General features: G+C 41.2%; 1 protein-coding gene across 2 annotated transcripts; it reads left to right on the top strand.

Annotated features, from left to right (window-relative positions):
• Window positions 1–1,752: 1,752 nt before the first annotated feature.
• On the top strand, window positions 1,753–12,508 carry tmem64 (transmembrane protein 64). 2 transcript variants are annotated; one of them, XM_037474231.2, is made up of 3 exons: window positions 1,754–3,308; window positions 8,705–8,860; window positions 9,618–12,508. In XM_037474231.2, exons 1-3 carry the CDS (start codon window positions 2,604–2,606, stop codon window positions 9,807–9,809), a joined length of 1,053 nt encoding a protein of 350 aa, XP_037330128.1. In that variant the 5' UTR covers window positions 1,754–2,603; the 3' UTR covers window positions 9,810–12,508. The 2 variants fall into 2 exon arrangements, with proteins under 2 accessions (XP_037330129.1, XP_037330128.1); XM_037474232.2 differs by lacking the exons at window positions 8,705–8,860; window positions 9,618–12,508 and adding an exon at window positions 7,846–8,653 and having other exon boundaries at window positions 1,753–3,308.
• The last annotated feature ends 199 nt before the right edge of the window (window positions 12,509–12,707 follow it).

Raw genomic sequence — 12,707 nt, 5'->3', positions numbered from 1 at the left:
TGACAGATTACTGGGAAATAGCATTTGTTATCAGTTGTCGTCTGTGATATTTCTCACAATGGTTGTCAATTGATACAAATATGATACAGTTAATATTTCTGACACATTTTTAAATAGAAAGACTAACTGTTTTTACATGCGCTGCTCCTGAAAGTTCAACCGGTTACATTTTAATTAACATTGCACTACTACTAATTTGTATGGTCGCATAGATCGACTTACAGCACCATCAAAAGCACTACAAATAGATTGTTGCAAAACTTCATCAATTTGGAAGAGTTATTACTAAGAAACATAAGATTTACCTGTGAAATAGTAAAAGCTGGTGATGAATTGTATCTGGTTGTACCATTGTGTAATGGTTCCATCTAGTGGAGTGTTGGGCTACAACTGCTCAGCAGTCAACCAACTAACTACAAGTATCTGCGAAGGTGGAACCTATAATGAAATCTTTGTCTTTCCATGTCCTCACATTGATTCAAAATCAAAGGTTTTTTAAAGAAATCGGAGGCATCCGAATTTTCTTTCAGGGATACCGTAAAATAACTTAATTTGTCCACAGCTGGGAGAGCCAGGCGGTGAGCAGTTCAGATGCATGAATGCACATATCGTCTGCTTCACTCCTCTCATTAGGAATTTATGGTGAGCATGCCAAGTAAGGAAATTTCCCTCAGGCTACTATGCTATGCTGTATTGTCTCAGAAATACATGGAAATAACAATTCACACTGTTAAATAATAAAAAGCCCACTTTTTGTGATATGATTTACCATAAATAATTACACTACAACCTTTTCCAATGTTACAATGTACACGAGTAGGCCTTAATTACATACCTTTGTTACGAGACGTACAATTAATAGTATTTTACTTTGAATTTCTATTTTGTTCTACTTCATATATCCGCTTTCATATATTTTAAACCAATATTGTATTGTACTTTATTTCACAGCTAGGGTAGAGCTGGTCAACATATGAGCGGCCCAACAGCTGCTTACGTTAAGTTACAATTGCTCATTTACAAAACTATAATGCTGCCTACATGTTAATTCAAATCCCCAATCCAATAATGTGAGTTATGATACTATACTAATTCTATATATTGTGTACTTTTAACATACCAACTATATTTAGTTCATCTTTCTACATAAGTAAAACTGCTAAGCTTTTACTTGCAAGGAAGTAATTGGACATTCTGATATTACTTTTACCTGGGTTTTGAAAGTGTGCATTTCTTCTAAAACTGCTTATCTTAGTATAGTTTAGAAACATTTACCCTTCCTAACAGTTGAAGAAAATATGTTGCATACATTTCTCTACTTTATCATTAATAGCCTTATCTCACAAGTAACATTTTCAGATGATGAACAAAATGTTTAATACATCTATACAATTGATGCTTTGTTAAATGGTAAATAACCCACTAGCTTAAATAATCAACTTCCACACGCTATATTAAAAATGCATGTTGACGTGTTGATTGGTGAATTATGAATTATTGTATATATGTGTGGTTACTTCTTTTATATAAAAAAGTAAAATATGTTATATACTGCTGCTTCTTTATTAATATCTGTTTTGAGAGTCCTATGTATTAAAGTCATTAATTAATTGCAGTTGCCGACTGCTGTAATTGATATTTTCGATCCAAAACAACCACAATTTATCGTAAAACCCCGCGAAAATCTCGCGATGACAGTTTGAGCGTTCTGATTGGATTAGAAAGTCAAATGATTGGTCACGTGGGCCGGGCTCGCTTGGGATTCTGGGACACAAACAGTGGTGTATGAATAGCTTCAACAGCGTCAACAGCAGCAGTTTCTAGCGTAGAACGAAGGCGACGGAGAAATCAGCAACAACTAGCCACCGGAGAGACACAGAGAGAGAGCAAAACCTTATTTCCACTTCTGCGTCTCACTAGTCGGGGGGAGAAGCGAAGAGGAGAAGAGGAAGAGGCCAGCGGCGGTTACGTATGTTATTTGTAACGGTGGACTTTAATTAACGGCGCGCGCTAACGTCATCTAGCTAACGACAGGAGCCGCATCGATCCATGCTAGTCGGATAACGTTAGCTGGTAAGGCAATGCGGAAGGAGTCATAAAAGTTGACGCTTTTACACCACGTCGACTCCGGTCAATAAGTCCAAAGAAGACTAGTCGTGTCGCTGTGTCCACTGCTCTCCTCCGTGGACTTGACGCGGTCCTCAGCTGAGGGCTTACGACTCTGAATATGGCCAGTCTTTCACACAGAGACCACACAACTGGCACTTTTAAGTGGCTGGACTGGAACCTTGTCCAGTTGGTGTACCCGAGATAAATCCCGCTACATTGGACATTTTATGCAATGGCCAAGGACAGTGACGGGTTTCATCTGTGTGTCTCACTACACGGTTGTTGTCAGAGTTGCGTAACGATGGGATACCGCTGCTAAAGCCCCCCCTCCCCTTGTACACATATTTCTGTTGATGCTCCACAAATTGATATTGCTAGACACAGACTTGCGCTGGATCTAAAAAAAAAACTGTGGAAACTTCACCGCTGTCGTCACATCAGACCGCTCACCTGAGCGTTTTTTGTCGGCCGCCGCAGCTTTACTTAAGGCCAACATGTCAGGGTCCACGACTGTGCAGCTTTTCACCAAACTTGCCAAGCATGCAGTGGGTAAGGCGCAGATTCAGCTCAACCGCTGGGTGCAGAAGACCGCCATGGATGATTGTGACAAGATAGACATCCTGATATGCAGCACCTTCGACGAGTCCGGGGCCGTCATCGGCAAGTCCGATGGAGACCCCGAGGTCATCGGCGACACAGGAGGAATGTCCTTCAGCAACAGTGGCGAGTTCAGACACCCGTGCTGCATCACCACCTTTTGCTTCAAGAGCGCCCTGCTGGCATGCATCCTCACGGCTGTGTGCTTCTCCTCGGTTGCACTGGTTCGGCAGTACCTCAAGGACCTCCTGCTTTGGGTGGAGAGCTTGGACAGCCTCGTCGGAGCCTTGCTGTTCATAGTTGGGTTGATTATCGTGTCATTCCCATGCGGATGGGGATATATTGTTCTTAATGTGGCAGCTGGCTACCTCTACGGCTTTGTGCTGGGCATGGGACTGGTCATGGTGGGAGTCTTAATAGGCACCTTTGTGGCGCACCTGGTGTGCAAACGTCTTTTGACTGAGTGGGTGTTGAACAAAGTTGGGAACAGTGAACAGCTCAGTGCTGTCATTCGAGTGGTGGAGGGAGGAAGCGGACTCAAAGTTGTGGCCTTAGCGAGACTCACCCCTATACCATTTGGGCTCCAAAATGCAGTTTTCTCGGTGAGTATGGAAACATTATAACCCTGTTTTCTCCTTTTCAGTTTAGAAATGCATTACAAATTCACATGTTTTTCTTTTTGCTAGGCCAATCTACAACAAGGATAAATCATAAGTAGCTGGAAACCAGCCAAAAATAAGAGGCCAGGAGAATCATGAGTATCGTATGTTGTTCCGATGAACTTTAGACTTTGAACTGACATTGAAGTCTAATGGCAGGAAATAAAAGATTAGTCCCCAGATAGAGGAAATTCTTTCATTCTATTGCTACCTCTGGACATCTGTTCGAGCAATCAGTATAACATTTAAAGTCTTCGTTTGGGTTTTCAAATTAGGAGCAATGGTTTATCTGAACTCCATAATGATCTGATGATTATATGATAATGCACACAAAATTATTATTCATTAGTTTGTGTCTGTAAGTTAATCTGAAGTCCTTTACCGAGGAAACAAACACAATATTACCGACAGTATAAAGCGGAGTCGTTTCACGATATTGCTTTAAGCCGCACTCCTACAGTTTAGCTGAAGCCCTTGACCTTCATACATGGAATAAATCATTCGTATTTGCTGATTACCAATCTCAGTAAACTTATTATTACCTCCTAATAGTAAAAGCCTCAAGGTATATGTTACTTTGGAGGAAAAAAACTAGGACGTCATGCAACGTGAATAATGTTATCCAAGCTATAATTGAATGATTAATGAAGAATACCAACCCGAGGGTTAACTTGATTGTATGTAGCCATCCAGGCTTAAATCTCCAGAGTATTTAAAAACCATAGTGCTGCAAAAAAAAAAGTAACCACTGTTTCACTCGATCATAAAAAAATGGAACTGGAAAGGCTTCACTTGATTTCCTTCACACAGCCTAATTGTCTTTCATTAGCCTGTTTCATAAATAATATACGGTTGTTCACACTAAAACACACAATAATGAGGCTGTAAAAGTGAAGTTTTATGTGTAAATAGTCAAAATGTATTAATACCAAATTGTTTTTGGGGTTTCATAACTTGTTTCATGTGGTTACCAGCTTGTATCCTCTGTATAATTAAGAAACTGCAGTTACAGTTGGTTAGAGCATAACATACATCAACACATTTGGATCCGAAGGAGTCGGCGTCTTTTGTCTATATGCAAACACATATTTGCTGAATTGCAATATGAGGCTGGGGAAATTCACTGTCAATCAGTGTATTCCTTCAAAAATACAACTGGCAATGTTCCAGCAAAGGCACAATGTTCATTTCATGCCAGTTAAACTAGAATTACCCGATCTTAAACAACGTATTGTTTCCAAGCTAGGATACACTGCTGCACAAGACATTTCTATTCCCTTCAACTTTAGCTGTTATGCACATTGCACTGTGTTTATGGAAAAATATTTGACAGGAGAATTCGAATAGTGTTGAAGACAGAAACCAAAAGCAGCACAAACATCCTGAAGTGAACACGAAGAGAAATGCTTGAAAGGCATTTATAGCTTAAAGCATAAAGGAGTTGATGTACAGCCTGAGGCTGTAAAAGGAAAAAACGTTACGCAAGTTGGATTCTGAAGCACGGTAATTGCAAATTACAGAGTTTGTGCGTTTTGTGGAGTGAATGATTTACTAGGACACATTTGGCTTTGCCTATGGACGCCTAAATACACACCCAATAATAAACACACACTCTTATGCAACTCTTTTACAATGTTTTTGGCTGTCACAGCTGTTTTTTCTGGTCCACTTTGAAACTGGTTCAACATTTGATGTCATCTCTAAAATGCTTTTTATATATGCAAAATATTCAAAATTGTGTTCCGAATGTAATCCCTGAAACAATAATATCCTTCACAGCCTCCTTACTTACGGTAGTATACTTGACACATCATTCAGACCTCTGTTGCTAGTGACAACAGAAACCATTTTGGGGAAAATGTAGGGTTTGTTCGTTGGAGATCACATTCTTATTAAGAGTTGTGATGCCTCACAGTGTTAAGTTTACATCTTCAGAGAGGGGGGGGAAGACGCTGTGGTTTACGTCAGTCCGCTGGTGCTCTCTGCTCAGATGGTGCGAGCGCCACAAGGACCCATTCGCACACCTGTCAGTGTCTAATGTGGGAAAATAACTCGTCGTTACAATGGTAGAGACGGTTATTTAGGACAGCTCATGAAGATGTGTTTAGACTTTTTTAGTATTCAACAAACAGTTAAAAATTGATTTAGTGTCACTGTTGACAAACAAAATCATTGCATCAAATGCATTAATCAATTAGTCAAATAGTATCCATTTCATTTTTTTGTCAACGATAATCCCTTAATTGACTATTTGTTGTAGTTGCTCATTACTTATGAGAAGGACACTTTCAGATAAGAGAAAATAGTCATTGGGCAGTAGTGAGGTAAGATGACCCCAGGAATCCGCTGACTGTTAGAACATCCGGTTTTGCAGGCAGTAAACATCTTTGTTGCACTTTGACCATTCTGTCGGTATCTGAGAGAACCTCATAATCAAATGCCTGTGCTTTCCCCAGTAAAGTAACAGTGAGTGAGGATTTTAGCATCAGTCAGGAGCTGAAAGAAAGGGGAAGTGCTCTTGAAAAGAGGAAATTTCCATTTTCGAAAATTTGAATGAAGGATGTTCCTGAATGCAAGTGCATTCTTCCATTTTTTTTGTTGTTGATCTGTGAAGATAGTTGTTCAACATGTCGTTTTTAAAGGCCGGTTTGAGGGGCTCGGGGTTGAATTTAAGATTCACTTTGAGCTACAAGCTAAAATGGAGACTGTTAGTGAAGTTAAAAATGAATGACTTCTGTATTTTGGCCCGGGCCGGGGACGGCAGTTCATCTGTAAAACAGATTTTGAACAGGACCTACAAACATAGCAGATGGTCTTCTTTTGCCTGACTGACTTAAACGGCTTCTGTTTGTCATCCCCTCACACCCGGGGCACCACGGCCGGGACACAGCTCTCTCTGTGCAAAGGTTGCAGTGTCCCTCTTGTGCAAGCATCATGGATGCGGCTTTAACAGTGAACTCACTGTTCCACTCTGAGGTGGGCACGGGGTGTCAAAGTGACACCCAGTTTACACTGTTGACCAGCTGCTACCACGGTCACTGGCCTGATTGGTACTCCACAATCACTTGGGGTCAAATTAAAAGGCAGGCGAATTGAAAGCCTTTTTCAATCACTCCTTTTATTCTGTTGCTTCTGCTCCTCTGGGTTTTTTTCTATGGTGGAAGGCAAACAATTTATGAGAAATGCTGTCTACTAGAAAAGGGCGTCATGTTGAGCTGCTGTTGATCTGTTTATATTCCAGTTGGTTTCAATTTATGACGGCTGTTAGTTTTTGACAATGCAGCCTGTGTTTAACTCATTGTGGTGACTTTTATGATTGCTCTCTTTGACACGCATTTAAAAACTTGTTTAATTTATTTACTAATGCACCTGCATCCTGTGCAAATGTTTGGCCTCATTCCGGGTACTCTCACCACTCTCAAAGCATCCACTAGTTCCCCCGAAATCAGTCAATGCAGGTTCTAACCAAAATCAAGCTCACTCCTCAGACACAGACCTCAGTGTGAAAGACCCCCCCCCCCCCCCCCCCTTGCTGGGGAAGGAAAGGTCAGAGTGAGCCTCACGCCGGAGTTTAGTTTGGTTGGGGTCGAGATCGTCGAAAAAGCTGAACCTCGCCCTCATCTGCATGCCTCCTCTGCCAAGTCATCACGTCTCAGCCTGCACGGGTATTCAGCGAAGCTCGGGTTCCTGACTGTGCACCTTTTTTCAATAATTTATTTGCCCCTGTAGCTTGGGTTATGGCTAGCTGAATCTCTATCTCATGGTGTATCTTATATTCAACAAGGTGAAACAAACTGTGGGTGGCTACTTCTAGTCCTCAGCTGGTTCATGGTGGAGTTATGTGTTGTCTGCTCTGCCCTTGGTGAGCACTTACTGTGGATGTGGCTACGCTTCGCCGACCCCCCCCCCCCCCTGCTTCTTTCTGCTGAAGTGGACTGCTACATTATAGCGGGTAACCTAAAACGACACAGAGACTGCAGTAGTTAGCAAAGCCGGGGGACAGCTCAGGCAAATGTTCTGTGAATCCTAAGTGGACAAAGTGGGGACATTCAGGTCCTTTGGCCTGACTCCATCCCTCGGCCGTCATAACGAGCTGATCAAGAAAATCCTCAAGTGATTCCTGTTTGGACCCAAACTGCAGGAAAACGTGCTTTTGCAGCCATTAGTTCCACCCTGTCCCCCCCCCCTCACTAAACCCAGTGCAATCCCAGATAAAAAAGGGAAACAAACATAACAATCTAGCAGTCCTAAAATGTCTCATTCAGTCCAAACCGTCTTGTTCCTGTTTCTGTTTACGAGCACAAACTCAGAGCTGCTCGGAATAAATCCGGTCAGGCCCGGGACGGGGAGGGAGGGGGGGTAGGTATTGAGAGAGTATCCTCATAAACAGTCCTGCACAATAGAGTAGGAGGGTTAGCTGGAGTTTTCTGCATGCTTCTAGTAATACTGACTAGCTCTTCCCTGTTTGTATGTAACACAGCTGCATACACTAGATGCCTGGCTTGGGAGGGACTTCAGAAGACATTTGTCTCACAACTGGAGAATGACGGCTGAGAGAGAGACTCCACTCCTGTTCTTCTTCAGCTCTCATGGGCTTACGTGTCATGTTGCGGCGATCACCTAAAGGCGATTCGATTGTGCCGACACAGAGTGTGGACACGTCAGCGCTTATCTCTCAAGGAGAAAGACCTTTTGCATGATAGTGTGGGGGAGGAAATGTTCAACCAGGCACACTGAGGATAAACAATCGGATGTCATCAGCTTGATTAACCTGAGCGTCCTGTGAATTGTAATGCAGGGTGGTGTGATTTAAAGAAGAGCGATTGAGAGATTGAACAATGCAAAGAGCTCCTTTTGTGCTGTAACACACACAGACCCACCAGACGCCAGTGTAGTCACAGTGCCAAGGTCACGTCCTCACATGTTATGTCACCACGTCATCAAGGGTGACGGCTACGCAGGCCCTTGTTTTTATTCAGATGGATGTACTGAGAAATGTCGTAGTTCATAGAAAAGTAAAAGATCTAATCGCTAAACAGACAATTTGGGGGTTTGTTAAAAGGTGCTATGATTTGAATCAAAACCTGTTAATTAAATTATCCATCCTAGAGCTTTTGTTTTTTTTAAACTTCTTTTGACTTTATTAGCAAATTTGTCATTTTGCGTTAATACTTAAAGATAAACCTAGACATTTTCAACATGTTCTTGGTAAATTCCTCTTTTCATTCACCTGAAACAGTGCAGAAAGGAACTTAAACCATAGTCTCAAATACATACTAGTTACTTGTTTCATCCTAAATTTTTCTTTTTAAGTTTTTAAGATGTTTCTTTATCTTAAGATCACAGATGTGTCCTTGCCAAACTACCTGGTGGCCTCCTCTGTGGGTTTGTTGCCCACTCAGCTGCTCAACTCCTACCTGGGCACCACGCTTCGCACCATGGAGGACGTCATCGCTGAGCAGAGCATCAGCGGCTACTTTGTGTTCAGTCTGCAGGTGAGTTAAGGGTGGTAATATGTTAAATGTCCTGAAGCCAGTGTGGATGTGGCCTTTTAAAAGTCAGAAGTGGAGAGTATCCGTTTGACCCATAAAAGTAGTGACGTGTTCAGCAGCTGGAGCAGCTTTGGTTTTCCCTCAATATCCACTTTGTCCACAACACTTCAAGCTTCATTCTAGTGCACAAGCGTTGACATCTGCTAGTATTAAGTCACAGAAATGTCTTGAGTAATGCAAAGCTTTAGGTAGATATGCAAAATATGCCCAAACTACTTCTCAGCTGACCCAAAGGTCATTCCAAGCTGTGATAACATCTCCAACACCCGTTCAACTCCATTTAAACCTTGCAAGTGCTAATCCATCAGGGTTGTCTCTAACTGCAACATTTGAAGAGTTTATAGGGGTCAGAGGTCAATGCGGTCAGTTTAAAACGTTTGTTTTGGTCGTGCATGCAGAACTAAAAGCTGTTGCTCCAACTTAACAAATGGCCTTCATCACGTAGTATTTGGCCTAAAGATGTTTTATTTGTGGATAAGAGAGCATTGGTGTCCGATTGGGAGCCGTCTCGGTTTGATCATTTAAAAACTGTATAAAAATTTGTTCTGGATGCTCAGTTCGCTTTTTTTCACTGCATGCAGGCAATTTTTGGTTTGCCAGTTAATTTTTGTTTTGTTCAGTTCCCCCCCACAACAAGAAATACGAATGAACAAGAGATCCCTTCTGTGTGGACCATGACTTCCTCCTGTGTCCCCTGCAGATCGTCATCAGCATCGGCTTGATGTTCTACGTTGTGCACCGGGCGCAGGTAGAGCTCAACGCAGCCATCGCAGCCTGCCAGATGGAGCTGAAGTCGTCGCACATGAACGGCTCCTCCACCAATCACGGCAGCTTCACCTACTGCAGCAAGAGGGCGGCAGCAGGCAGCGGAAACTGCATTAATGTGGTGTGATCGCCAAGCGGCTGACGAGGCGGTCTCTCGTACCGCTCGGTTTTCCGAATTCCAGCTCTGAAGAACGCATGGTTACCCGTGGAGACTGGAACGTGTTGTCGGTGTGGTTTTTGATTTCCCCACGACATTCTCTGGCCATGTTTGTGTGCGAACCACGACGGTGTACGTCTCCAGTAGGTACGGTCATCTTACAAGTGTGAGCCCTTCACCCTTTGAAGAAATGGTGCTGATGGCAGTGGGGCTTTTTGGGGTTTCTTCTTGTTTTTGATTAAGGTACTTCTGAACCTATCCTCACAAGATGATGAAGAAATGATGATGACGATTCGCAGCCTGCTAACACTATGAATGTGCAATCTGGAGCTTTCTACAGAATCAAGGAATTGTTTTTCCATTTTAGTGTCAAAAGAATGCCAACCTATGCACCTTTTTTCATACCTTATGTTTTATTCATCCATAGCTCATTCACACTACACATAATAAGGGCCTTATTAATAGTTTTTGAAGTGTCTTATTTTCCGCCTGAAGAGAGGGGGACTGCTCTGTTTGAGCATTACACTTTGATTTCTGGGTTATGACCACATCAGCTGAGTCGGCGATGATTTTTATTTTGCGGTTTTGATAAGAGCAGCTGAGGATGAGAGCATTTCTCAGGAATGTTTCTGCCAGGAAAGTTGAAGTGCGGCGTGATCAGCTCCTCTGTAGCAGAGTCACTTGCTTGGCTACGGAGGGATTGCCACACTGAGCTTAAGCTGAGATGTCGAGCTTTCCTGTAAACGTTTAGGATTTATTTTGAGGGGATTTTCCATTCGCTATTGTATTATTCATTACGATTATAACATTTTCTTAAGAATCTTAATATCTTAAGGTATTTCTGACAATTCTGTGCGACACTTTTAAAAAATGGTGACGCAACAGCGTGAATGTTTCAGTACGGCCACCAAACTAATCAGAGATGTGCTCATGCATCAAAATAACCCTAAACCTAGTCTGTTTATTCAAAGTTTAACTTGCATAATAGACACATAAGCTAGATGAGATACAGAGGATATTTTTTATCTTCCAGAATTTAATAATTGACACGGGCCCCACCTCACCTGAGGCTGCATGTGACTTATCTTTTATTTTCTTACTTGACAATGCTGGTAATTAGAGAATTTATCCATCAACAACTTTTGTGTTCAAGCTCAACTCAACAAAGCTCTCATGCAGTCGATTATCTGGCACAGTCCACTTCAAACTGACATTTTGTACAGATTGGTTGAGCCTGGAAGATGTTTGGTTTGTCAAAAATTGAAAGTGATGTCTCTCATAAGCCGACAATCAAACACAACGTCGACACCAAGTGATGAATGTGATATTTTTTTAATTTTACATAAATTATTGTGATGCTGCTCCTCAGACAAAGTCTGGATGAGGAATTATAAGGGCTTCTTTATGAAATATTGATCAATATCCCTATATTTTGAATGCAGGCAAAACATTTTGTTTATTCATTGTCGTACTTTGTTTTTCCGCAGCCAGATTTATTAATGTTTGCCCCACTCATTCCATGCTGTCAGTCCTCTTAAAGCTGTAGTTATTTTTGTGCTAAATGTTGAGTGAAATGAACCCATCATGTCCAAATTCAGCAATAATGTTTGAAAGTCTAAAGCAAAAAATATATTAGAAGTCCTACCAGTAAGATCTGTGTAAAAGCTGTACTTATCTCTTGAAACTGCATTTAGGTTGACCTGTGTTCTGCTGTAAGGTTGAGTATTAATATTCCCTGGTTTGTGTTTCAGCGATCAACCTGCCTATTACCTCCTGCTGCCTCTGACGGACTTTACTGAGCTGCCAATTATCATTATTATTATTATTATTATTATGTGGAAGAAACATAGAAAAATGTGATCAGAACCGCTTGTTCATATTCATAGCACCTTCTTTTGGAGTTCCCAAACATGTGCATTGCATATTGACGTTAAGCGACCTCACTCGTGTCACATGTACCAGTTATTCACTTAAATTGAAAGTTTACGTTCGGAGATGAGAACATTTTATGGCCGCAAGGTTTCTAAAATCCACTCACAACTCTTATTTTTCCACAGCACAGAAATTTGTTTTTGTGTTCGTATTCGAGGCTTCCACTCGACAGCAGGGATATTTTTTAGAGTCTCGACCCTACAAAAAAAAGTGTGAGTTGATGAAGCTGTTCTGCTCATACGTGGACATTGGACCACGTTTAATACAAGCATCAAGTATGTGAAACTTGATTGATCACCGTGGACATGCATCATAATGTTTTAGTCTGTCAACTGGGATTTAAAAAACTTGACAATGTGGGAAGATGAGTGGTTTTATAGTAAAGGCTTTGTTTCCTCCTAGGTGGGCTCTATTTAACTTAGATATAGTTATGCAACAACTGATTCCTACGGGAAGTATATTTCATAGACACTCACACAAGACCTGAATCTGGGATGTAACTGCACACACAACTGGACTGTTAAAATGTGATATCATAAACTTAAGGTCACGTTAAGGGTCTCGTTTGGTGCTATGAAATACAATACTTCCCATCTGCATCAAGTGCATTACACATATACTGTATTTTGTAATACAGAGAATTTTACAGTGTATAAATATTGATATTTATCGCTGTACTACGCTTGTTAAGTGTTATTTATGAAAGAGAAAATAAAACCTGTCAGACTTTATTACAATTATTTTGTTTCTGAGTTTTTTTTCCATCTTGCTCTGCTTTTGAATATATATACATTTTTGAAAGCATGCCTCATCTAAAACTTTATGGATTAATAGTCTATTTTATTAAGAGTATTTACTAATATAAAATACGATTAATTTCGATTAATTAACTACAAAGCCTCTAATTAATTAGATTAATATTTTTAATCGAGTCCC

Source organism: Pungitius pungitius, chromosome 17 (genome assembly GCF_949316345.1).
Source record: "Pungitius pungitius chromosome 17, fPunPun2.1, whole genome shotgun sequence".
In the NCBI taxonomy this organism is placed as follows: Eukaryota; Metazoa; Chordata; class Actinopteri; order Perciformes; family Gasterosteidae; genus Pungitius; species Pungitius pungitius.
This window is presented reverse-complemented; position numbering and strand designations above follow the sequence as displayed.

What these genes read in the sequence shown, in the direction of transcription:
- tmem64 (XM_037474231.2), top strand. Translation starts at nt 2,604, where the DNA reads ATGTCAGGGTCCACGACTGTGCAGCTTTTCACCAAACTTGCCAAGCAT. An exon ending in TCCAAAATGCAGTTTTCTCG is followed by an intron (nt 3,309 to 8,704) that starts GTGAGTATGGAA and finishes CTTTATCTTAAG; the next exon opens with ATCACAGATGTGTCCTTGCC. An exon ending in ACTTTGTGTTCAGTCTGCAG is followed by an intron (nt 8,861 to 9,617) that starts GTGAGTTAAGGG and finishes TGTCCCCTGCAG; the next exon opens with ATCGTCATCAGCATCGGCTT.